The sequence below is a fragment of the Manduca sexta genome, chromosome 4 (assembly GCF_014839805.1).
Source record: "Manduca sexta isolate Smith_Timp_Sample1 chromosome 4, JHU_Msex_v1.0, whole genome shotgun sequence".
In the NCBI taxonomy this organism is placed as follows: domain Eukaryota; kingdom Metazoa; phylum Arthropoda; class Insecta; order Lepidoptera; family Sphingidae; genus Manduca; species Manduca sexta.
Genome location: NC_051118.1, coordinates 9,029,195 through 9,055,016, shown reverse-complemented (window position 1 = coordinate 9,055,016; position 25,822 = coordinate 9,029,195). Strand labels below are relative to the sequence as shown.

The window sequence follows — 25,822 nt, the reverse complement described above, 5'->3', positions numbered from 1 at the left end:
GAAAAACTATTAAGAATCGATGGATATGCTGGTAGTAGTAGGATAAATTTTATATCCGCCCGGATAGCGACCACTATTCACAAGTTAAAACCCGCCACAGTGGCCCACGTAATTGTCGCGGTCCGGGATTTGCCTGGGTATGTCCGGTTCCAACAGGCCGGCATAATTGTGTCGACTGTCGAGGGATAATCTTTAGTCAGTCGACATTCTATTGGACCCCACTTCACTCACAAACAGGTGCAATGGGGTCACTTTGGCTATGTTAAAATACAATAATGTATCTTATTTATAGACTATTATGGTTCAATTTACTATTACTCATCTTAGACGTCTCCTTACGTCCTGAATAGAACTGGCACTACGAGATGTAATTCGATAATTATTGGTGAAAATGAAAATTAATTCTTATTCTTAATGCAAAAGTGTTGTAAATGAAATGACGATTAAATCATAAAACAGTGTAGTGTCGGCAATAGAATGATACCGATAAGTAAGATAGCGCATCGCGCGTGCTTCATCGTCAGCAAAACAGTGTACTTGACGTGTAAGTATTGTGTGATATAAAAAAAAAACATTATATACGTGTGTTCCTGTTAATGTTGTGTGAAAAATCATTTAAGTACAAAAATTTGCAAGATAAATCTATTTTTTTGGATTTTGTCGTGGTTTTGTCAGTGCAGGTGCAGTCTGCCCCGTGACCATGAAGGCTGCTGTCTTCGAAATATCGGGAGAAAATAATAATATAAAAATCGCGATAAAATCCGCATAATATTTTTATTTTAATGTCTAACATTTACGTTAACATAAGAAATCATTACTTATATAAGAACTATGTGTAACTTTAAATTACTTTTCTTTGGCGGGAAAATCTCGCTATCGCTACCATCACTAGGGTGTGAGTGGAAACTTTACACATCTTCCCGCAACCTAATTCGGCTGATGTACCGTCGGAAAAAAAATAGCAAAACAAATTCATATCGTTAATATACTTGTACGTTTTTACCAACAACTTTTTGTAAACTTCATTAAATAAAATTAAAATATTCCTAATTTAATAGCGCTAACTTGACCCTTCTTCCCCAGGCTGCTGCGGATGCTGCTCGGCGCTGCGGCCGCGGTACAAGCGTCTCGTGGACAACATATTCCCCGCCTCCCCCCAGGATGGGCTGGTCAAGTCCAACATGGAGAAGCTCACGTTTTACTCGCTGTCGAGTCCTGAAAAGCTGGACAGGATCGGCGAGTACCTCTTCCAGAAGGCGTCCAGGGACATATATAGGAGAAGACATGGGTGAGTAGGCCAAAGGGTTTATGAGGATCAGTAGGAGAGTATAAATTTGAATTTAATTAGTGTTTGAAAATCGAACAACATTAAAATGTATATGGGTGGAAGGGGTGCACTTACACCCTCCTGTCGCGAAATAGCATGTGGTTAAAGAAACTTTATTCTCAAAAGAAATGACATTTCACTTCACATAAGTATGTAAAAGAATTTAAAATATTTTTATCTTAGGTCACTGAATAAGTCTGGGACAGTTTGAACTGTTGGCCCTAAAGGTCATATTATGCTCAAGCATATTCAAATACCCGCGCGATGTAAATTTGATAAAAATTTGATTTATCAAAAGTTGGTCAGATAGTTTCGGTCTTTCTGTGAATCCCACGAAATGTCAGGCTATAATAATAGGCAGCCCTAGAATGATCGGGAGATTAGACTTCTCGCATATTCCTGCTATTAAATTTGATGGTACCATCATTCCTTGGTGCTCCAGTGTGAAGGACCTCGGACTACACATTGATGCCACCCTGAGCTGGCGGTCCCACGTTACCTCTGTTAGTCAGAGAGTTATCGGCACACTTCGTTCTCTTTATCGTCTGAAGAATCTCTTGCCATCCAAGACCAAGACTATGCTTGTGCAAACCTTAATCCTCCCAATAATCGACTATGGCGATGTATGCTATTTTGATCTGAATGCAGACCTGCTCAATAAACTCGACCGCCTTCTTAATAACTGCATTCGATTCGTTTTTAATCTCCGCAAGTACGATCACATTTCTTCTTTCCGTTCGCAGTTGAATTGGCTCCCCATCCGCCAGCGCCGCTCGTTACGCGCGCTTACTACTCTCTATTCTCTCCTTAGGTCTCCTATACCTCCTACTTATCTATCTTCCAATTTTAGTTACCTTTGCGATGGGCATGATAGGAATTTGCGTTCGTCTACCAATCTTCTCCTGAAGTGTCCTTCGCACAGTTCTGATTTTGTTCACTCTTCCTTCGCTATCCAATCTATCCTTCTTTGGAACGCACTCCCGCTCGAAATCAGGTCGTCCTCAACACGGCTGGCTTTTAAAATGAGAGTTCGTCGATTGTTGCTGGCAGAAGTAGCAGATTCCTCTAATTGACTTATTAGTGTATTTATATATTTATTTATTTTTAAATATGTATATATATATGTATTTTTTTATATATATATCTATATATTTATATATGCGAGTATGTTTTAATTACATTTGTTTACTATTTCTCTTCTTATTTGTTTTTCACTTCTTTTATTATACACCTACCTCCGTCCTCTCTACACCACCCCAAGGTTGACTGGGAGAGAATGCCCATGGCATTAAGTCCGCCTGTATACCATGTGTACAAAGTGTTAATAAATAAATAAATAAATAAATAAAAAAATGTTATATATACTTATTTTAAAATTTACTGGTAAAATATATTTTCTTTCCTTATTTTAACATTTAGTTCCATATTTTCCTTATTAAACCACCAGTAAAATTCGCAACAGTAGTCCACGCCGTACTAAGTGCCATTCCGGGGTCATCCAGTGTGATACTCTATCATGCTTAGATCAATTTTCAATGTTAAGTTTTATCTCAAGTGTTTTATCACACCACTTGTGCTAACTGGTCACCGTTCTTGCTACATTTTTGTACGTGCACGGCAGAGTGAAACTGCACCTGATGGTAAGTGGAGTGGGGTCCAATAGAATGTCGACTGACGAGAGATGATTACCCCTCGACAGTCGACACAATTATGCCGGCCTGTTGGAACCGGATATACACAGGCTGATCCCGGAACTCGACACACTTACGAGGGCCACTATTGCAAAAAAATACACATTCATAGCTCTTGACATCGAACACAGATTACATTAATTACCAAAAAAAATGTCTGTGGTTGCTTATAGTATTGTTTTATTATTTACCAGCTTTTGCTCGCGGCTTGGCCCGTGTGAAGAAGTTTTTCGGGATAAAAGTCCCGGTATAAATTTTTACCGGGATAGAAAGTTTCCTATAACCTTCCCAGAGTCTTAAAGTATCTCCATACCAAATATCATAAAAATCCGTTCAGAAGATTTGACGAAAATCGATAACATACAAACAGAAAATATGTTCAGTAGATTCATAGAATCGATAACATACAGACAGACAGAAAAGGGGACTTTATAATATGTATAGATTTAAAACCAAATACTTCCATCTACACACAAGTATTAAATCATGATCATCAAACTCTAATTGTATTAATAAAGCAAACAATTCTCTTCCAGTTTCGTGATAATAGCCATGGAGGCAATGGACCAGCTGCTGGTGGCGTGCCACTCGCAGACCCTCAACCTGTTCGTGGAGAGCTTCCTCAAGATGGTGCAGAAACTGCTCGAGAGCACGGACCCGCAGCTTCAGATCTTGGCGACGCAGAGTGTAAGTGGAAAGATTTTTTTTCACCACTGGTTCAACTACCAGTGGTCACCGGATGTATTAAAAAATGTATTATTCCCATGGGGCAAATTACTGGGATAAGAAGTAGCCTGTGATGTAATCCAGGACATAGTTTTACGGCTAATCGTGTAAATTAAACTATTTTTCGGATTTTATCGCGGTTTTAATATTTTACTTTACTCTCGACGTTTCGAAGACTTTGCAGCCTTCATGATCCCGGGGGGTCTGAGGTGTTGTTCATCCGCAAAGTCAGTTACGATATCTACTTGCATGGCTAATCGTGTGCCAACATCCAAGTTGTCACACCGTATACTTTAAAAAAACATACATTTTTTTTCGCAATCTTTCACATTTATATTAGTACGCTCTTACTAATATAGATTATCTGTTAGTCTAACTATAAGACTAGCGCCACCTTCTTAAAGTGATACAGAGCATCAGTCATTTTTCTACCGTTTCTCATAAACGATCCCTATCTCAATCTTCAATCCGATTTTGAGTATGCACCAATTTAAATAAATCAATTGTAAGCGTGTCAAAAAAACTATGTCTTGATTGGTCCATTTTTAAGGTAGATAAAAAGCGTTTTGGAGCGTTTATTAAAAATGGCTTTAAATATTTTTTCAAATAGTTTTATGCGACATTTTTGAATCCTTTTAATTTTTAATAAACCATCAGTGGCGAATGGTGAAATTTTTCAAAAGGTAAACCGATACAAAAAATATTGCCCTAGTTTATAAATGGCGGCCAATTTAATAAAAATCAAAAACAAAGACAATCTTAAATAAACCTGAAAGGGAAGCCGGTACAAATCAGGATGTATTGAGGCTTCATCACTGAAACCTATCTCCACCCCCTTTGACATGAATCGATCTAAAACGACCTTTACCATGACTCCAATTTTACATTTAAAAAAGTAAATGAACCATTTTGTTTGTAGTTTGTCCGTTTCGCGAACATAGAAGAGGACACGCCGTCCTACCACCGGCGGTACGATTTCTTCGTGTCCAAGTTCAGCTCGATGTGCCACAGCAACGTGGGCGACGCGACCACCAGGAACAAGATACGGCTCGCCGGCATACAGGGGCTGCAGGTAAGACAAGGAACGTAGGAAGAAGATCGAAATCCGCGGTTGGTAGGCTAATTGATCTAACCGACATTGAGTTATACTTATTTGCAATCAGCACATTTTTCTCCGTGTTTTTAACGACATTTATTTGCGACATATTTGGAATCAGCACTTTTCCTCTGTTATTTGAATTTAGTCTCAATTACCAGGATTTTTTTCTCAGTTTTTTTAACCTATTCAATAATTATCGAAAAGAAAATGTCGCTTAAGATAATTAGCCTGCCAACTGTCGATATATATCTGGAGATCTTTGGACGAGACGATAATTGCAGTCACGTTCCCTGCAAAATGTATGGAGATATTTTGACAATTTCTGTACTTAAAAGTCCTTGAACCTCTGGATCCTAAAGAAGCTCTAAGTCCTTATAAGCGACAGGATTGACTAGCAGCAATGAGTTTTTGCATAAATTGTCCATTTTTTGCCTGGGCGCACGTATTTTCTTTTTTCAAAAACAAAATCGTAAGAAAGTTTTCTTAAAACTGCAGAAGTTTAGATAGCTGCTCATGCTGCCCCACCTCACTAATCTACCCCTTTTATTTAATAAAAGTAAATTCAGCCTCTAGGACCAGTTTTGTTTATCACCCTTGCAGTATAATTTATTCTTTACTATAACACACCATATACCTTATATTTTACCTAAACTATATTTATTTCCAGGGTGTGATAAGGAAGACAGTGTCCGACGACCTGGTGGAGAACATCTGGGAGGCGCAGCACATGGACAAGATCGTGCCGTCACTACTCTACAATATGCAGGTGAGTTGAGCATTTGCGTGGTCTTTATGATTTGTGTTGTGTTGTTGTAACTAATACAACTTTCTTTTATATATATATAGATATAGTTAATTGTTTTATTAACAAATCATAGCATTTACATAATATGGGTTATTACAACTGAGTTCGGAAGCGCACTAAATTTAGAACTTGTATCGTTTTACAAACCAGTTACAGTAATTAAATGACAGACTCTAGTTCGAAGTCTCAAGGTTACAAAAAGAAAGTTATAGGAAATATTGACGTTTAAATTAAACTATTTTTCGGATTTTATCGCGGTTTTAATATTTTACTTTTCTCCCGACGTTTCGAAGGCTTTGCAGCCTTCATGGTCACGAGGGGGGGGGGGGGACTGAAAAAACCGCGATAAAATCCGTCGTCATCATCAGCCTATATATCTTTGTCCACTGCTGGACATAGGCCTCATCCAATATGCGTCATTTTACCCTGTCTTCTGCCTGTCGCATTTAGTTCTTACCAGCGACCTTTCGCAGATCGTCATTCCACCTAGCTGGAAGGCGTCCTACACTACGTTTTCCGAGCCGTGGTCTCCACCCAAGAACTCGTTTACCCCATCCGTAATCATCGGATAAAAGCCGTAAAATAGTTTAATTTAAATGTCTAACATCCGCGTAAACATAAGAAATCGTTAAGTATCGCCGTGTGTCCTCGCAGAGTGCGGAGAAGTACGAGACGCTGTCGTGCATGGAGACGGACACGCGCGAGGGCGCGGAGGAGGTGCCGGCGCGGCTGGCCGAGGCGTGCCTGCGCGAGCTGGTGGGCCGCGCCTCCTTCGGGCACATCCGCAGCGTGCTGCGGCCCGTGCTCACGTCAGTACGCTTCCTGTCACATCTATATCGATATTTGAAATCGATTTAAAATATAAACACATCTACTCACACAAAATCTAAATCGATTTTTGAAATCGATTAAAAATATAACGCATCTACTCACACAAAATCTAAATCGACATTTGGAATCGATTAAAAAATATTATTTATATCGGATGACAAGACTTACCTATTTCTTTAAATACTGTTTGTCTAATTTAAGATTGATCAGGGGATATCATTTTGGATTGTAATTAATTTTGGCTGTAATAAAACATACAATGAGACCCCTTCCGTAATTATATTTTCATTGTTATATTTTTGTATGTTGCAGTCATTTCGACCGACACGATCTGTGGATTCCGAACGATTTCGCCGTTCACGTGTTCAAGATTATCATGTTCTCTATTCAGGTATGTTTTAGATATAATTTTTCTTCTTTATGCTGTTTTATAGTTGCAGAATAATGTGATTTATTTATCGCTAGAGAGCGATTATTTTGTCCAATAGATGTGACCACGTGATTGGCTTTTTAGGTGAAAGATTTGTTGTAATATTGGATAGTATTTTTTCTTGTTTTGTTTTGTAACATTTAAAGTTATTGCTAGTGTTTTTTTTAGTTATCCAAGTAAAAATATTAACGATCATAATCTATAAAGATTTTAATCAATATTTTTAAGATTATAAATGGCGCCAATGCCTTTAAGCGTTGGAGGCGCTGTACTATAATGCTCACTAGATGGCGGTAGGCGTAAATACACGGTATTGTACGTTTAAATCCTTGATTGTCGAAACATTAGGTACAACTCGTTTTATGAAAGAAACGAATCTAAAATGGCGGCGCTCAACATGTTTTCTCGTTTCTACACTAGTGCCGTCTTTAATCACTTACGCTGTCTTAACGCGCTCAGTGATTTTTGTTACGAATTCGTTGTTATAACAATTATATTTCCATTGTTATTTGTTATTTTTGTTTAATTCTGTTAAGTTGAAAATGAAGAAATGTTGGGAGGGAACCTTACCATTTCATGATCCCGGTGAAAGACCGTCTCATAGGCAGTATTAATAAATTAGTTAATAGTAATATTTATTAATAATGATTTTTATGATTGAATGCTAAATATTATTAATTTAAAAAAATCTTGGACCTGAAATTTTACATGCTAACTGTATTATCTATCAACGTAAGTACAAGCCGCCATTTTAGGTTCGTTTCTTTAATGCATCGGCTTATATGTTAATTTTATGTTTGGAAATATCATGTAGATAGGTAGGAATCTATAGGTAAAATCGAGCCAAAGAATCCAAAATATACTTTGGATAAATCGACGATTTATTTATATGTAGATCATTTCAATGTAAGTTTATAGTTTTATATTGTGTCATAAATGTTGTTATCAACTAAAAAAAACAAAGTTGAAATATAAGTGTCAAATATGAAACGTTTGTTGAGGCTATAGTTTTTGTAACCTCGGTTTTTTCTAAGTTGTGAGTGCATGCTATCTGCTGTTCCTTTTCATGTAGCCGTTACTATAAATTTATTGTTTTGCATGATGCAATGTTTATGTACGATGACGTCACTAGCAATACCGGCCGCCATCGCTTCGTTTTAGCCCTCAAGGGTTTCAGATTAAAAATGCAAAATTTTAATGACGAAAATAAATATTTACAATACATTTGAAACAAAAAATGTATTTGATAAATATTTTTGCCCACTATTCTTTCTCCTGGAGCAATTTTATATTTTTTGGTTACACCAGTCAAACACCTTATTATGATCGAATGTAAAAATGAGTAAAAGTGACCGCCATTTTGAATTTTTTTCTTTTAAGGCAAATTGACTTCAAAATCAATTGCTGGGCATATTTATAATTACAACTCCAATATTAGCATTACAAAAAGTGTACGCCACCTTGAAAATCCTAGTTTATGGTCAATTGAATTCTTAATTGATATCTGGGCTTGCCCTTTGTCATAAAAGATAGATGTAATATAAGGTTTCAAACAAGTGGCCGCCATTATAAGTTTCGTTGTTGTATGGCCAATCGGCTTCCAAAAAAAAATTGTCATTTCCCTTCAGGCGCAGTACTCGTACAGCGTGGTGGAGGCGCTGATGCAGCACCTCGACGCGGCAGGAGGCGCCGAGCGCGCGCGCGGCTCCGTGCGCGCCGCCCGCGCCGCCGTGCTCACCAGCATCGTACCCATCGCCGCCGGCGACACCGTCGGTACGCGCACACACACTATATACTCTGCGCCCGCGCCGCCGCGCCGCCGTGCTCACCAGCATCGTACCCATCGCCGCCGGCGACACCGTCGGTACGCGCACACACACTATATACTCTGCGCCCGCGCCGCCCGCGCCGCCGTGCTCACCAGCATCGTACCCATCGCCGCCGGCGACACCGTCGGTACGCGCACACACACTATATACTCTGCGCCCGCGCCGCCCGCGCCGCCGTGCTCACCAGCATCGTACCCATCGCCGCCGGCGACACCGTCGGTACGCGCACACACACTATATACTCTGCGCCCGCGCCGCCCGCGCCGCCGTGCTCACCAGCATCGTACCCATCGCCGCCGGCGACACCGTCGGTACGCGCACACACACTATATACTCTGCGCCCGCGCCGCCCGCGCCGCCGTGCTCACCAGCATCGTACCCATCGCCGCCGGCGACACCGTCGGTACGCGCACACACACTATATACTCTGCGCCCGCGCCGCCCGCGCCGCCGTGCTCACCAGCATCGTACCCATCGCCGCCGGCGACACCGTCGGTACGCGCACACACACTATATACTCTGCGCCCGCGCCGCCCGCGCCGCCGTGCTCACCAGCATCGTACCCATCGCCGCCGGCGACACCGTCGGTACGCGCACACACACTATATACTCTGCGCCCGCGCCGCCCGCGCCGCCGTGCTCACCAGCATCGTACCCATCGCCGCCGGCGACACCGTCGGTACGCGCACACACACTATATACTCTGCGCCCGCGCCGCCCGCGCCGCCGTGCTCACCAGCATCGTACCCATCGCCGCCGGCGACACCGTCGGTACGCGCACACACACTATATACTCTGCGCCCGCGCCGCCCGCGCCGCCGTGCTCACCAGCATCGTACCCATCGCCGCCGGCGACACCGTCGGTACGCGCACACACACTATATACTCTGCGCCCGCGCCGCCCGCGCCGCCGTGCTCACCAGCATCGTACCCATCGCCGCCGGCGACACCGTCGGTACGCGCACACACACTATATACTCTGCGCCCGCGCCGCCCGCGCCGCCGTGCTCACCAGCATCGTACCCATCGCCGCCGGCGACACCGTCGGTACGCGCACACACACTATATACTCTGCGCCCGCGCCGCCCGCGCCGCCGTGCTCACCAGCATCGTACCCATCGCCGCCGGCGACACCGTCGGTACGCGCACACACACTATATACTCTGCGCCCGCGCCGCCCGCGCCGCCGTGCTCACCAGCATCGTACCCATCGCCGCCGGCGACACCGTCGGTACGCGCACACACACTATATACTCTGCGCCCGCGCCGCCCGCGCCGCCGTGCTCACCAGCATCGTACCCATCGCCGCCGGCGACACCGTCGGTACGCGCACACACACTATATACTCTGCGCCCGCGCCGCCCGCGCCGCCGTGCTCACCAGCATCGTACCCATCGCCGCCGGCGACACCGTCGGTACGCGCACACACACTATATACTCTGCGCCCGCGCCCCACGCCGAGCCCAGCTCACCAGCATCGTACCCATCGCCGCCGGCGACACCGTCGGTACGCGCACACACACTAGACACTGCGCCCGCGCCGCCCGCGCCGCCGTGCTCACCAGCATCGTACCCATCGCCGCCGGCGACACCGTCGGTACGCGCACACACACTATACTCTGCGCCCGCGCCGCCCGCGCCGCCGTGCTCACCAGCATCGTACCCATCGCCGCCGGCGACACCGTCGGTACGCGCACACACACTATATACTCTGCGCCCGCGCCGCCCGCGCCGCCGTGCTCACCAGCATCGTACCCATCGCCGCCGGCGACACCGTCGGTACGCGCACACACACTATATACTCTGCGCCCGCGCGCCCGCGCCGCCGTGCTCACCAGCATCGTACCCATCGCCGCCGGCGACACCGTCGGTACGCGCACACACTATATACTCTGCGCCCGCGCCGCCCGCGCCGCCGTGCTCACCAGCATCGTACCCATCGCCGCCGGCGACACCGTCGGTACGCGCACACACACTATATACTCTGCGCCCGCGCCGCCCGCGCCGCCGTGCTCACCAGCATCGTACCCATCGCCGCCGGCGACACCGTCGGTACGCGCACACACACTATATACTCTGCGCCCGCGCCGCCCGCGCCGCCGTGCTCACCAGCATCGTACCCATCGCCGCCGGCGACACCGTCGGTACGCGCACACACACTATATACTCTGCGCCCGCGCCGCCCGCGCCGCCGTGCTCACCAGCATCGTACCCATCGCCGCCGGCGACACCGTCGGTACGCGCACACACACTATATACTCTGCGCCCGCGCCGCCCGCGCCGCCGTGCTCACCAGCATCGTACCCATCGCCGCCGGCGACACCGTCGGTACGCGCACACACACTATATACTCTGCGCCCGCGCCGCCCGCGCCGCCGTGCTCACCAGCATCGTACCCATCGCCGCCGGCGACACCGTCGGTACGCGCACACACACTATATACTCTGCGCCCGCGCCGCCCGCGCCGCCGTGCTCACCAGCATCGTACCCATCGCCGCCGGCGACACCGTCGGTACGCGCACACACACTATATACTCTGCGCCCGCGCCGCCCGCGCCGCCGTGCTCACCAGCATCGTACCCATCGCCGCCGGCGACACCGTCGGTACGCGCACACACACTATATACTCTGCGCCCGCGCCGCCCGCGCCGCCGTGCTCACCAGCATCGTACCCATCGCCGCCGGCGACACCGTCGGTACGCGCACACACACTATATACTCTGCGCCCGCGCCGCCCGCGCCGCCGTGCTCACCAGCATCGTACCCATCGCCGCCGGCGACACCGTCGGTACGCGCACACACACTATATACTCTGCGCCCGCGCCGCCCGCGCCGCCGTGCTCACCAGCATCGTACCCATCGCCGCCGGCGACACCGTCGGTACGCGCACACACACTATATACTCTGCGCCCGCGCCGCCCGCGCCGCCGTGCTCACCAGCATCGTACCCATCGCCGCCGGCGACACCGTCGGTACGCGCACACACACTATATACTCTGCGCCCGCGCCGCCCGCGCCGCCGTGCTCACCAGCATCGTACCCATCGCCGCCGGCGACACCGTCGGTACGCGCACACACACTATATACTCTGCGCCCGCGCCGCCCGCGCCGCCGTGCTCACCAGCATCGTACCCATCGCCGCCGGCGACACCGTCGGTACGCGCACACACACTATATACTCTGCGCCCGCGCCGCCCGCGCCGCCGTGCTCACCAGCATCGTACCCATCGCCGCCGGCGACACCGTCGGTACGCGCACACACACTATATACTCTGCGCCCGCGCCGCCCGCGCCGCCGTGCTCACCAGCATCGTACCCCATCGCCGCCGGCGACACCGACGTACGCGCACACACACTATATACTCTGCGCCCGCGCCGCCCGCGCCGCCGTGCTCACCAGCATCGTACCCATCGCCGCCGGCGACACCGTCGGTACGCGCACACACACTATATACTCTGCGCCCGCGCCGCCCGCGCCGCCGTGCTCACCAGCATCGTACCCATCGCCGCCGGCGACACCGTCGGTACGCGCACACACACTATATACTCTGCGCCCGCGCCGCCCGCGCCGCCGTGCTCACCAGCATCGTACCCATCGCCGCCGGCGACACCGTCGGTACGCGCACACACACTATATACTCTGCGCCCGCGCCGCCCGCGCCGCCGTGCTCACCAGCATCGTACCCATCGCCGCCGGCGACACCGTCGGTACGCGCACACACACTATATACTCTGCGCCCGCGCCGCCCGCGCCGCCGTGCTCACCAGCATCGTACCCATCGCCGCCGGCGACACCGTCGGTACGCGCACACACACTATATACTCTGCGCCCGCGCCGCCCGCGCCGCCGTGCTCACCAGCATCGTACCCATCGCCGCCGGCGACACCGTCGGTACGCGCACACACACTATATACTCTGCGCCCGCGCCGCCCGCGCCGCCGTGCTCACCAGCATCGTACCCATCGCCGCCGGCGACACCGTCGGTACGCGCACACACACTATATACTCTGCGCCCGCGCCGCCCGCGCCGCCGTGCTCACCAGCATCGTACCCATCGCCGCCGGCGACACCGTCGGTACGCGCACACACGCGAAGTGTTTATTCTTGTTTGGTTAAATATGTATTTTGTCGACAGGTCCATCTGTGCTGGAAATTATTAACAATCTATTGACAAACTTGCGGACATCAGTCGCGAGGGACTCTGAGGTAAATTATTTAATTCCAATGTACTATTGGAACGAAGGAGTCGCTGGTCTGTTAACGCCTGCTCATGTAACAACTTATTCAATCCAACTCCCACCAACAGAAAGAAACCGATGAGAAGCTGTACCAGGAAGCCCTTATCAATGCGCTGGGTGAGTTCGCGGACCATCTGCCCGACTTCCAGAAGATAGACATCATGATGTTCATCGTGAACAAGATACCGAACACGCAGCGCGGCGGCAAGCCGACACGGGCCGATACTATGCTACAGAGCATACTGCTCAAATCGCTGCTCAAGGTTAGTTAATCTGTTGCTCAAAATTAGTTGAATCGGGGTAGTTGAATCGATGCTCAGACTTAGTTGAATCCATACTCAGGGGTAGTTGAATCGATGCTCAAGTGTAGTTGAATCCATACTCAGGGGTAGTTGAATCAATGCTTAGGCTTAGTTGAATCGATGCTCAAGTGTAGTTGAATCGATGCTTAGGCTTAGTTGAATTCATGCTCAGGGGTATTTGAATTGGCTTCTCGCTCGACTACAGCGACTATGAGGTGGTCGACAATGCGGATAGGTCTTCCGATGTCGTAGACTCCAAAGGAGTCATTTAGCATCTTAGCCCCCTTCAATTAGAGAGGTGCCGCAATGCGGTATCGCGCTGGGACGGTTCCGAGCAGCTATCTTAGTGCAACAAGATACCCCGGGGCCGTCCCGTTTGCGCCGAAGAAGGCCACCGCGGGTTTTGGTTGGTATGCCGGTGTAGGGTATACAAGGGTTAGGGACTCGGTCCAACGCTCGCTCGGAGGATGTTATACTCCCGAGTGGCGACATTGGGCCGTAAGACCGGTGAAACCGACATAACCATTCCACTGACCCTCCAAGTGGTGGTAGCGACAACGCGTTTTTCCCCGCGAAAAAAAAGAAGGGTATTTGAATTGATGCTCAGGGTTAGTTGAATTGATGCTCAGGGTTAGTTAATAGGAATGAAAATGGTTTGTTTGTAGGTGGGAGCGACGTACCGCACGGTGGAGCTGTCCAAAGCGTTCCCCGGCGCGTTCCTGGAGGCGCTGGTGCGCGCGGGCGCGGCGCCGGCGGGCGCGCGCGTGCTGCTGCAGCGCGTGCTGCACACGCTGCTGGACAGGAGGCACAACGCGCCGCGACTCGCGCAGCCCACGTGAGTACATTAGTGTAGGTGTAGGTGTAGGTGGAGCGACCAAAGCGTTCCCCGGCGCGTTCCTGGAGGCGCTGGTGCGCGCGGGCGCGGCGCCGGCGGGCGCGCGTGCTGCTGCAGCGCGTGCTGCACACGCTGCTGGACAGGAGGCACAACGCGCCGCGACTCGCGCAGCCCACGTGAGTACATTAGTGTAGGTGTAGGTGTAGGTGGAGCGACCAAAGCGTTCCCCGGCGCGTTCCTGGAGGCGCTGGTGCGCGCGGGCGCGGCGCCGGCGGGCGCGCGCGTGCTGCTGCAGCGCGTGCTGCACACGCTGCTGGACAGGAGGCACAACGCGCCGCGACTCGCGCAGCCCACGTGAGTACATTAGTGTAGGTGTAGGTGTAGGTGGAGCGACCAAAGCGTTCCCCGGCGCGTTCCTGGAGGCGCTGGTGCGCGCGGGCGCGGCGCCGGCGGGCGCGCGTGCTGCTGCAGCGCGTGCTGCACACGCTGCTGGACAGGAGGCACAACGCGCCGCGACTCGCGCAGCCCACGTGAGTACATTAGTGTAGGTGTAGGTGTAGGTGGAGCGACCAAAGCGTTCCCCGGCGCGTTCCTGGAGGCGCTGGTGCGCGCGGGCGCGGCGCCGGCGGGCGCGCGCGTGCTGCTGCAGCGCGTGCTGCACACGCTGCTGGACAGGAGGCACAACGCGCCGCGACTCGCGCAGCCCACGTGAGTACATTAGTGTAGGTGTAGGTGTAGGTGGAGCGACCAAAGCGTTCCCCGGCGCGTTCCTGGAGGCGCTGGTGCGCGCGGGCGCGGCGCCGGCGGGCGCGCGCGTGCTGCTGCAGCGCGTGCTGCACACGCTGCTGGACAGGAGGCACAACGCGCCGCGACTCGCGCAGCCCACGTGAGTACATTAGTGTAGGTGTAGGTGTAGGTGGAGCGACCAAAGCGTTCCCCGGCGCGTTCCTGGAGGCGCTGGTGCGCGCGGGCGCGGCGCCGGCAGGCGCGCGTACTGCTGCAGCGCGTGCTGCACACGCTGCTGGACAGGAGGCACAACGCGCCGCGACTCGCGCAGCCCACGTGAGTACATTAGTGTAGGTGTAGGTGTAGGTGGAGCGACCAAAGCGTTCCCCGGCGCGCGTTCCTGGAGGCGCTGGTGCGCGCGGGCGCGGCGCCGGCGGGCGCGCGCGTGCTGCTGCAGCGCGTGCTGCACACGCTGCTGGACAGGAGGCACAACGCGCCGCGACTCGCGCAGCCCACGTGAGTACATTAGTGTAGGTGTAGGTGTAGGTGGAGCGACCAAAGCGTTCCCCGGCGCGTTCCTGGAGGCGCTGGTGCGCGCGGGCGCGGCGCCGGCGGGCGCGCGTGCTGCTGCAGCGCGTGCTGCACACGCTGCTGGACAGGAGGCACAACGCGCCGCGACTCGCGCAGCCCACGTGAGTACATTAGTGTAGGTGTAGGTGTAGGTGGAGCGACCAAAGCGTTCCCCGGCGCGTTCCTGGAGGCGCTGGTGCGCGCGGGCGCAGCGCCGGCAGGCGCACGCGTGCTGCTGCAGCGCGTGCTGCACACGCTGCTGGACAGGAGGCACAACGCGCCGCGACTCGCGCAGCCCACGTGAGTACATTAGTGTAGGTGTAGGTGTGGGTGGAGCGACCAAAGCGTTCCCCGGCGCGTTCCTGGAGGCGCTGGTGCGCGCAGGCGCGGCGCCGGCGGGCGCGCGCGATGCTGCTGCAGCGCGTGCTGCACACGCTGCTGGACAGGAGGCACAACGCGCCGCGACTCGCGCAGCCCACGTGAGTACATTAGTGTAGGTGTAGGTGTAGGTGGAGCGACCAAAGCGTTCCCCGGCGCGTTCCTGGAGGCGCTGGTGCGCGCGGGCGCGGCGCCGGCGGGCGCGCGCGTGCTGCTGCAGCGCGTGCTGCACACGCTGCTGGACAGGAGGCACAACGCGCCGCGACTCGCGCAGCCCACGTGAGTACATTAGTGTAGGTGTAGGTGTAGGTGGAGCGACCAAAGCGTTCCCCGGCGCGTTCCTGGAGGCGCTGGTGCGCGCGGGCGCGGCGCCGGCGGGCGCGCGTGCTGCTGCAGCGCGTGCTGCACACGCTGCTGGACAGGAGGCACAACGCGCCGCGACTCGCGCAGCCCACGTGAGTACATTAGTGTAGGTGTAGGTGTAGGTGGAGCGACCAAAGCGTTCCCCGGCGCGTTCCTGGAGGCGCTGGTGCGCGCGGGCGCGGCGCCGGCGGGCGCGCGCGTGCTGCTGCAGCGCGTGCTGCACACGCTGCTGGACAGGAGGCACAACGCGCCGCGACTCGCGCAGCCCACGTGAGTACATTAGTGTAGGTGTAGGTGTAGGTGGAGCGACCAAAGCGTTCCCCGGCGCGTTCCTGGAGGCGCTGGTGCGCGCGGGCGCGGCGCCGGCGGGCGCGCGCGTGCTGCTGCAGCGCGTGCTGCACACGCTGCTGGACAGGAGGCACAACGCGCCGCGACTCGCGCAGCCCACGTGAGTACATTAGTGTAGGTGTAGGTGTAGGTGTAGCGACCAAAGCGTTCCCCGGCAGCTAAAATAACAGATATAGTAAGCGAAAACATCAAGCGTCTCGCGTCGAAACCAATTTAGCGCACACTACTCGTTGTTCGCTCCGAAAGCATGCGCTCGCGCCGCGCCGTCTGTCGCTCAGAGCGGCGAGCAAGGTCGGGAGCCGCACGGCGACCGATCAGCCGGTAGGACAACTACGTCACCCATTCGATATCGAATATAAAAATCAAGATCGAATATAATAACTGCATTGTATATCATTTATACAATGCAGTTATTACTTAAAATACTTTACATTGGTAATTATTATTGTAAATTAAACTTTGTACATATAGGTTTTAATTGTAAATTTAAGTATAAATTTAGATATAAGTTTAGATAAATTATGATGTAAGTCTTGATATAATTAATTTATTGGTGAATTATATAAGTACTACATCTAGCCCCCCTAACCAAGCATACAATAATAATGTAATTAAAATAAATAATTTTGATAATCAATATTAACCCTTATTGATTCCAGCGTGGACTACGCGGAGCTGGGCCTGACCGTGGAGAAGTGCTCGCGGCAGGACGTGATATTCATCAGCAAGCACGGATACACCATCTTCAGCTCTCTGTATGAAGGTATAAAGACTATATTTCTCTAATAATCAAGCCCCATATTGTATCCTATCTAACTGCTCGACACGGTTCAAACAATCCATCATGTCTGTCTAATAAAATGTTGAACTAATAAGTAAACATGTTAGTAGTAAACGTATAAATTGCTGTACGGATTTTGATAAAATTTAACACACGAACAGTGCCCTGGAATGGAGTTATAAGGCATAGTTTACCCCGAAAAACAAGGATTTTGATTTAAAATTATTTTTAATCTGCCAACCTACACCACGCAAGCCTGATGGACTAACTAAACACTCCAAATAGTATTAAAATTATTTTATTATAATTTATCGTGGTTTTATATAATAATTGTCTCTCGACGTTTCGAAGACTTTGCCGAAATAATAGAGGCCACATTTGCAATCTATGTTGTATACCCGCGACCATGAAGGCTGTAAAGTCTTCCAATTGGCGGGAGAATATTATAATATAAAAGCCCGCGATACAATTTAAAAAAATATTTTAATATCTTCGCGTAAACATAAGAAATCACTCAGTAGTAAAGATCAGTATCCACTGAACCAGTATACAGGGTGATTTTTGAGACGGGACAGTAAAGGCAGCTTAACCATTGCAGCTAAAAGAAAGCTTTCTCAGGAGACTGTTCATCATTTTTGAAGACAATAAAATTTGCATTCACCGATAGTCAAAACAATTTTTTTTTATGCCAATCGATTCAGTTGCTTATAAGGGTCAAGTTTGTGGAACCATTAGACATTTGTTTTGGTTAAATATTGCAAAAATGTTTCACCACAATACACAGCTTAAGAAAACTTTCTTGTAAGTACAGCGGTAAGGATAGCCCTTACTGCCCCATCTCAAAAATCCACCCTGTATACTGGTATAATAATCCTGAACTCCTCCAGGTCTCCAGCTGGAGTCGAACACGCTGGAGAACATCGAGGCGATCTACACGACGGTCGCGCTGCTGTGCATCGAGGTCTGCTGCGAGGAGACCGTCGCCGACATACTGCAGCTCGTGCTCGCGTGAGTGTACTTTTATCATGATGATGATGATGATGATGATGATGATGATGATGATGATGATGATGATGATGATGATGATGATGATGATGATGTCCTCCACGACTGTCTTCTTATATGAGATCGGATAAAATATAATAATAATATCAGCCCTGTATTATATACTTGCCCACTGCTGAGCACGGGCCTCCTCTACTACTGAGAAGGATTAGACCTTAGTCCACCACGCTGGCCTAGTGCGGATTGGTAGACTTCACACACCTTCCAAATTCCTATAGAGAACTTCTCAGATGTGCAGGTTTCCTCACGATGTTTTCCTTCACCGTTAAAGCGAACGATAAATTCACAAAGAATACACACATGATTTTAAAAAAGTCAGAGGTGTGTCAAAGAAATACAAAATACAAGATGCATTTATTTGTTAAACATATTGTGTAGGTCAGTATACATTGGAAATGCAAATGGGTGTAACAAAAAAAACATAGTGCAACATGTTTTACCATGAGTCAGAAAAGTCAGAGGTGTGTGGGATTTGAACCGGTGGACATTCGTCTTGGTAGTCCGTTCCGCATACAACTAGGCTATCGCCGCTTTTTATGAGATCGGATGTGGCTGGAGAATCCGATTTTTGTCTTGAAAGTCCATGTGATGCAATATGGTTGTCTTGTAAGGTTATAAGTGCAGTTGTAGGAGACCTTTGAGCTTGTTTTGCGATGTTCGCGTTTGTGGTCAAGTTCTGCCAACCGGGCAGACTCGAAAGCGTCTAAGACTTTTATCATAATATGCAGGTGGACTGTGTTGGTTTTTTTTTTAAGTTTCCCTGCTATCTACACCGGAGGAATCCTGCGAATGGGATACTGGATTCCCCCGGCTTAACGACAGCAGGGGCACAGGGAAGATGGGGAAGAAGGGGTAAAGGAGAGTGGGATTGGGAGGAGGGGAAGGGAGAGGGAATGGACTGTGTACGTTAATTATATTGGTTACGCGGAACTATTCTGGATCTATATCTCGGGTTTGAAGCTCAGGTAGGGTAAAGTTAGACATCATGAGACAATACCAATGATAAAAGAAGTATAGAGGATGGGTAATATGGTCACGTGACATGCGGCACATTTCATGAACAAAATGGTGCCGACTCCGCCCCTTACAATAGTGATATGCTAGTACCGAAAATTTTGTATCGACATCGAAGAATTAAGAGAGACAAACAAGCCCCAAAAAGATCAAATACGAAAGGGGTTAGGAACTACCATAATATAAATATAACAAATCATAATGTAAACAAACAAACTGAAACTGATTTATAAGTAACAATTGTTAAACAAAGCAGTACCCGTTGTGACAAACATCCAGTTGTGTTTGATCTATATTTGTATGTTGCACTATTCCTTGCTAAAAATTTAAGTTACAGATTAAGATATTTATTTAATACATGATAAATGGAATAAGATAGCGTAGCCAGCAATTATTTGGTTGGTTTTATTTTATTTTATTATTATGCTCTTTGATCGAGAAACATAACTATGGTTCAGCAAACTAAAATCAATGACCGTAAAAATGGTAGTTAAGATAATCAATTATAATAATTATTTGCAAAATTGCAATAACAACAATATGATTATGTATCTATTTCCGTGCATGCAAAGGTTGCTCGAAACATAAGACCGCCAATTGTAAAAATATATCTTACATTTCATCTTTATGTTGTTTCTTTTATGTTTATCTATTCTTTTATGTAACAATTCTAATTTTATTCATAGCAATATATTAAAGTAATATTACTATTAGGTGAAGTATAATAATCATTACTATTTTACTTATCGGGAATATTGTTGGAAAACAGTTATCTTTACTCGCGTTAATTAAACGTGTGGTTTATGCATATCTTCTCAAAATGTAAAGAAATATGTATTTGGTGTAGGATTCCAATCACGTCGCTCAATATTCTCAATTCATTTTGCCTTGGTTTTAAATTTTTGGTTATCTTAAAAAATATTCTAATTTCACTTAGTTTGTCCTTCTGAATAATACAATATTGATGTGTGCTCTAACATTCTTTCAAAGACAAAAACCGTAACTGATAAACGGGCGTCTGTTAAAATATCGATATCAATAATTTCTAAACAAATCCACCCACCCATCCCTAAGCTCGTGTGTAAACAAACATAATGATTTTAATGTGTATAAATCACGCCTAAAAGGGTCCAAAGCTTAACAAACCAGATCCACATATCATTTTAATTGATAAAAACACATCCAAAAGTAATTATACAAAGATATTTGCTAATTTTCGGTAAAAACAGTTACTAACCTATGAAAATATATTTCGGGGTCTTTCTTGCGTGAATTCGATTTGCATCCTTTCACACAACACTGAGTCATTTTCGAAACTTAACAAATACACTAATAAACACACTGAACAATTGAGAATATGATTATATTACTTTAAATTCAATATTTATGAAGATTTGTTTACATCGTCTGACACTACATGTACTTGCCGACTGGCCAGCATAAAATGGCGTTTCTGCCGCAAGGCGGTCCCAGTGTGTTGAAGTAAACGAAATAGTGCCATATGCGAAGAAAGCAATTATTTTTGTCTTTTTTGTTGCGTTCCAAATAAGCTTTGAGTAAAAGAGATAGACATATATATTGACAATTCTGCGTCGATTTCCCTAACATAAATATAACTTATTCATATAGCTAACTTTTGAGGCCTGTCCTCTTTATATTTAGTCATTGGACAATACACACTTACTGCCACTAGATTCACAATTTATAAAATGTTTAATATGCTATCCGTTATGTATGTGTATGGTGCGTATGGTTTTTGATGATTGTATATCCGCAACGATGCTGTATTCCCCCACCAGCATCCAGCAGTCCGGTCTGTCGAACCCGGTGCTGTCGGTGTCTCAGCAGTGCCAGCTGCAAGCCATCAGCATCGCGCTGGCCTCCCTCGTGCCGCACGTCATGACCCTGCCGAGACTCGCCGACTACCTCAACAAGGTACGTATACACATTAATACCAATCATTCAATAATAATATTGTACTGTAATGTGTAACGAATACAGTTTATTTTGGATTGGAACGATTGGGATTAACTAAACAAACGCGAGGAATGGATATTAAGAGAACTTGGATTGGATTGGATTATTTTTAAGTGCAACTTTATCATTTTTTTTATGGATTTTCAAGAAAACTTATAAAGTTGAAATAAACTATCACGGAAAGCTGGTTTGTGTAAATTTTGTAGCATTCAAGACTTTGGCAAGTCGCATGTCTATAGAATTATTACCACAAATGCAGTGCATTTAGGCTCTAGAGGCTCTTGAATAATTATTGCTAAAAGAAGTTGCTAGTTTAAATAAGATCTTAATAATCAAGCTCTAAAGAGTTTGTTTCAACAACAATATATGGTTATAAGAGCATTCCAATTTGCAAAATAAATTAAAAGTTAAACTTATAACAATATAGAATTCGTCTAGATGAATAATTAAAGATCCATTAAGTTTGGGTTACTATTTATTACTGTTTTATAAAATGTATAACAAAGTGAGGTCCGGCTCGAAGGACCCTTTGTAAAATTTTAAACATAACTATACATACTTATGTAACATGTTGCATATAACACGAAATTGTAATAAGTGAGATGATTTAAATGTAGTGAATATTTCATACCTATTACTTTTTTGTTTTTTTGCTATCCATGTTTAGAAGGCTACAAATGTTGAAAGGTGATATAAAGATATTTATATTTTGTTTCCAGATTGTAGAAGCGCGTCGTGAGGAGTGTCCTCACTTGCTCCCTCCGTTGCAAGAGAGCTACGACCACCTGTCGCCTTCCAAGATGCCTTCCAAGGTGCCCTACCTCATGATCGATCAGGTGAATAGACAGTCTTACTATACTTTAATAATGGGTCATATTACTTAATTTCTTTCTTAAAATTCTGTAATTAAACATCTAACACAAAAAGTAACAACAAAATTTGTTAAAAAATCAATAACAATATAAAGCTTGCTAAATCTGATGGAAAGGCTAATCGTTAAAAACATGAAAAAAAGAAGCAATGGTATCTAGTGACGTCATCAGGTATACGATGCACGTGAAAGAAAGGGTCAGCGCGTTATCCGCAGTACCGCACACATTGTAATATTTGGAATATAAATTGTTGCCGTATTCCTTACCAATGTTATTGCTGATTTCACAGAATGTTTTTTTTGTATTATTTGCTATTACGTATAGAATATTTATCAAATCGAACATAGTAAAATATTTTATTGATTGAGTCATGATTCGTTGGAGTTTGCATGTGGACTAAATGTATTGTGAATGTGTTTAGATGGCGGTGGGCGAGTGCATGGTGGCGGCCGGCGTGGAGGCGGCGCGGGTGTCTGCGCCTGCGCACTACGCCGCGCCCGGCGCCGCCGCCGCGCTGCACCGACACAGCTGGGTCGAGGCCGGTGCGTACACACATCGCGATCAAATACTTCAATTGTTGATTCAATAATAGTTAAATTGCTTATTAAACACCCTATATAAAATTCACCCTGTATAACTAGATAAGATACTTGCCCTTACTGCTTTCTATTTAAAGTTCACCCTGTATATCAATCAACTGGCCTACCACCGTCTATTTGTAACAGTACACCTCCAACGATCATAATGATGTTCGACATGATATAGAGTAATGTTTGTAGTGCCCCTAGCGTTATGTGCTGTACTGTGCGCAGGCGCGGCGGCGGGGCGCGAGAGCCTGGCGGACATCGCGCCGGGCGGCGCCGAGCTCGACAGCGCCGGCAGCTCGCCCGCGCCCCGGCGGGTCTGTACTGCACGCACTACACTCACTACACTGTCCCTACACTGTCCCAATGCTGGGCACACTCACCCTATGAGAAATACTTTACCCTATTTGTGTACTTAGAAATAAAAACTTGTGTGAGTCATTTGGGAAAAAAATATTTTAGTATGAGTAAGAATATAATAATAATAATATCAGCCCTGTATTATATACTAGCCCACTGTTTGCACGGGTCTCCTCTACTACTGAGAGGGATTAGGCCTTACTCCACCACGCTGGCCTAGTGAGGATTGGTAGATTCCACACCCTCAAAATTCCTATAGAGAACTCAGGTGTGCAGGTTACCTCACGATGTTTTTCTTCAAAGTCAAAGCAAGCAATAATTCATTAAGAATACATACATATTCTTTTTAGAAGAAATACAAAATACAAGATGCATTTATTTGTTAAACATATTGTGTAGGTATACATTGGAAATGCAAATGGGTGTAACAAAAAAAACATAGTGCAACATGTTTTACCATGAGTCAGAAAAGTCAGAGGTGTGTGGGATTGGAACCTGCGGACATTCGTCTCGGCAGTCCGTTCCACACCCAACTAGGCTATCGCCGCTTTTTTTCCCCCTTACTGCTCAATATAAACGCATAACATAAACTACTCCATAATGTAGCACGTCGCAATGGCGAAAAGTGAATATTTCGGAAAGGATTGATTTTGACTGGCTCGGTGGCGTAATTATAATTGTACACGGTACAAGTACGACTACCGCGCTGAGGTCCTGGGTTCGAATCCCGGGTCGGGCCAGAATAATTGTGACTGGGTTTTTCCTTCTTAAAAATTACTCAGTCGCAGCTCGGAGTCAGGAACTTGGTCCTGCGCCTGATCTCTCTCCGGTCACGTCGGATCGCCGTCTCACCGGACTATGAGAGTGAAGGAACAGAGAGTGCACCTGTGTACTGCGCACACACTTGTGCTCTATAATATCTCCTGCATACCTTGCTCATCTCCGTTGAGATTGGCCGCCGTGGTCGAAATTCGGCTAAAAGGTTATGTTATGGTTATGGTTATTTCGGAAAGGAAACCCGACAGGAATCTAGTTATACAAACCTTGTACCGCTGCCACGTCATCCTCTAAACTTGGTCGCCTAATACAAACTCTTATGGACTGTAATTGAGAACGGTTACTAAACTTGGTAGGATAATCTTTTAAGGGTTTTTAATTATAAAATTGTAATGTATGCAATATGTTGGTCGACTTGGTTGTAAGTGTTTTTTTTATAAATGCACGCAAAGTGACCCTTATGATAAGTGGAGTGGTCCAATAGAATTTCGACTGACGAGAGATGATTACCACTCGATAGTCGACACAATTATCCTGGAACGCGACACATATGTACGTAGGCCACTATGGCGGGTTTTAACACCTTGTGTATAGGGGTAGCTATCCAGGGAGATCTAAAATATATCCTACCACCATCTTGGAGACAAATTTAAACCAATTAACCCTACCCATGTGTAAAATTAAAAAAACCCCACCCTGTATATTATAAGTAAAAAAATTGTTTATGGATCAACTTTTAAGAAACTAAGTTATGCTGGTTTACGTTAGGTGACTCCAAATTGAGCCAAACAATTTTTAAGACTATTCTAATACTAAATTAAAAAAAAACCTTTATATATCACTTTGTTAACCAAAACCAATTTTAAACAATTCAGTATTCCGTATAAAATGAGATATATATTTGCTTAACTATAGATAATGTGCACCGTATCACTTCAAAAAAGTGTAATATTCTGTATAGCGTAAGGCACATATTTGATTGTAGCAAGCACAATACGACGATCTGGACGAAGAGTACCGAATGTTCATAGAGAAATACAACCACAACCACAGACCGTCGATGCAGAACTTCGGAGCTTACGTAACTTGCACAAATAAACGCGATTCGTAGTCTTTACAATTGTATTTAATATACAGAGTGTCCCAAAAAATTGTGTCAAGCGGAGGTCCATAAATAGAGCACCTAGAGTGACTTCGGGCTTCTAAGGTAAGTCAAAAAAAAATCCAGACTCTCAACTTACATATTTATAAAAAAAAAAACATAGTCCTTCATCGGGGCTAATTCGGCTAAAATCAGCCTTAAAAGATAGCAAGGTGGAAAATTCTTAAAATTTTCCATTAAATTACAATTATTTTTTGTGACGTCTCATTATTCCTAAGGTATATTAGTATGTTAACTAACCGAAAATGACTGCAAGAAAGCTATGAGTTAAACATGTGGCATATTCTTATATTTAAGTTCAACTGATTTTTCATGATTCGTTCTCGCCATTTAAAAGTTGTAAACGTGGGTGCAACTCTTTTACCTGCTATTAAAATGGGCTGAGGGGATTGAGAATTTTCGATATTCTCAAAAATTCAGAAAATCATTCATAACTCGAAAACTATAAAAAATCGCGAAACATACAAGGGGGTGATTCGAATACCCCAAAGGGTGCTCTATCTCTGGACCTCCGCTTAACATTATTTTTTGGGACACCCTCTATAGGTAGTTATAATAAAATGTAGTTATAGTAATTTAAAGTCGTATAAAGTAATTTTATATAGAAGTTTACCTTTTTATATTAACACTAGTATTATTCATCGATTCGTCCGCGTGAAAGATCATACTGAAGTTATCGTTGTTATTTCAAGATTCTAGAAGTAGTCTAAATCATCTCGATTCCTAATCCT

At 46.9% G+C, this 25,822-nt stretch overlaps 1 protein-coding gene across 3 annotated transcripts in view; it reads left to right on the top strand.

Annotated features, from left to right (window-relative positions):
- Nucleotides 1-25,822, top strand: part of LOC115454114 (protein EFR3 homolog cmp44E-like) — a 51,527-nt gene that overhangs the window by 13,061 nt on the left and 12,644 nt on the right. For 2 of the 3 annotated variants that reach the window (XM_037442722.1, XM_037442724.1), the window contains exons 2-18: nt 1,084-1,288; nt 3,555-3,705; nt 4,664-4,816; nt 5,511-5,609; nt 6,303-6,457; nt 6,792-6,870; nt 8,538-8,621; nt 12,754-12,814; nt 12,875-12,945; nt 13,046-13,240; nt 13,945-14,114; nt 17,159-17,262; nt 18,168-18,288; nt 21,159-21,294; nt 22,056-22,172; nt 22,630-22,750; nt 23,021-23,109. In XM_037442722.1, coding sequence (XP_037298619.1) covers nt 1,084-1,288; nt 3,555-3,705; nt 4,664-4,816; nt 5,511-5,609; nt 6,303-6,457; nt 6,792-6,870; nt 8,538-8,621; nt 12,754-12,814; nt 12,875-12,945; nt 13,046-13,240; nt 13,945-14,114; nt 17,159-17,262; nt 18,168-18,288; nt 21,159-21,294; nt 22,056-22,172; nt 22,630-22,750; nt 23,021-23,109 — 2,111 coding nt within the window. Of the gene's footprint in view, nt 1-1,083; nt 1,289-3,554; nt 3,706-4,663; nt 4,817-5,510; nt 5,610-6,302; nt 6,458-6,791; nt 6,871-8,537; nt 8,683-12,753; nt 12,815-12,874; nt 12,946-13,045; nt 13,241-13,944; nt 14,115-17,158; nt 17,263-18,167; nt 18,289-21,158; nt 21,295-22,055; nt 22,173-22,629; nt 22,751-23,020; nt 23,110-24,914; nt 25,011-25,822 lie in introns of all 3 variants that reach the window. The other variant, XM_037442727.1, reaches the window with a different exon arrangement.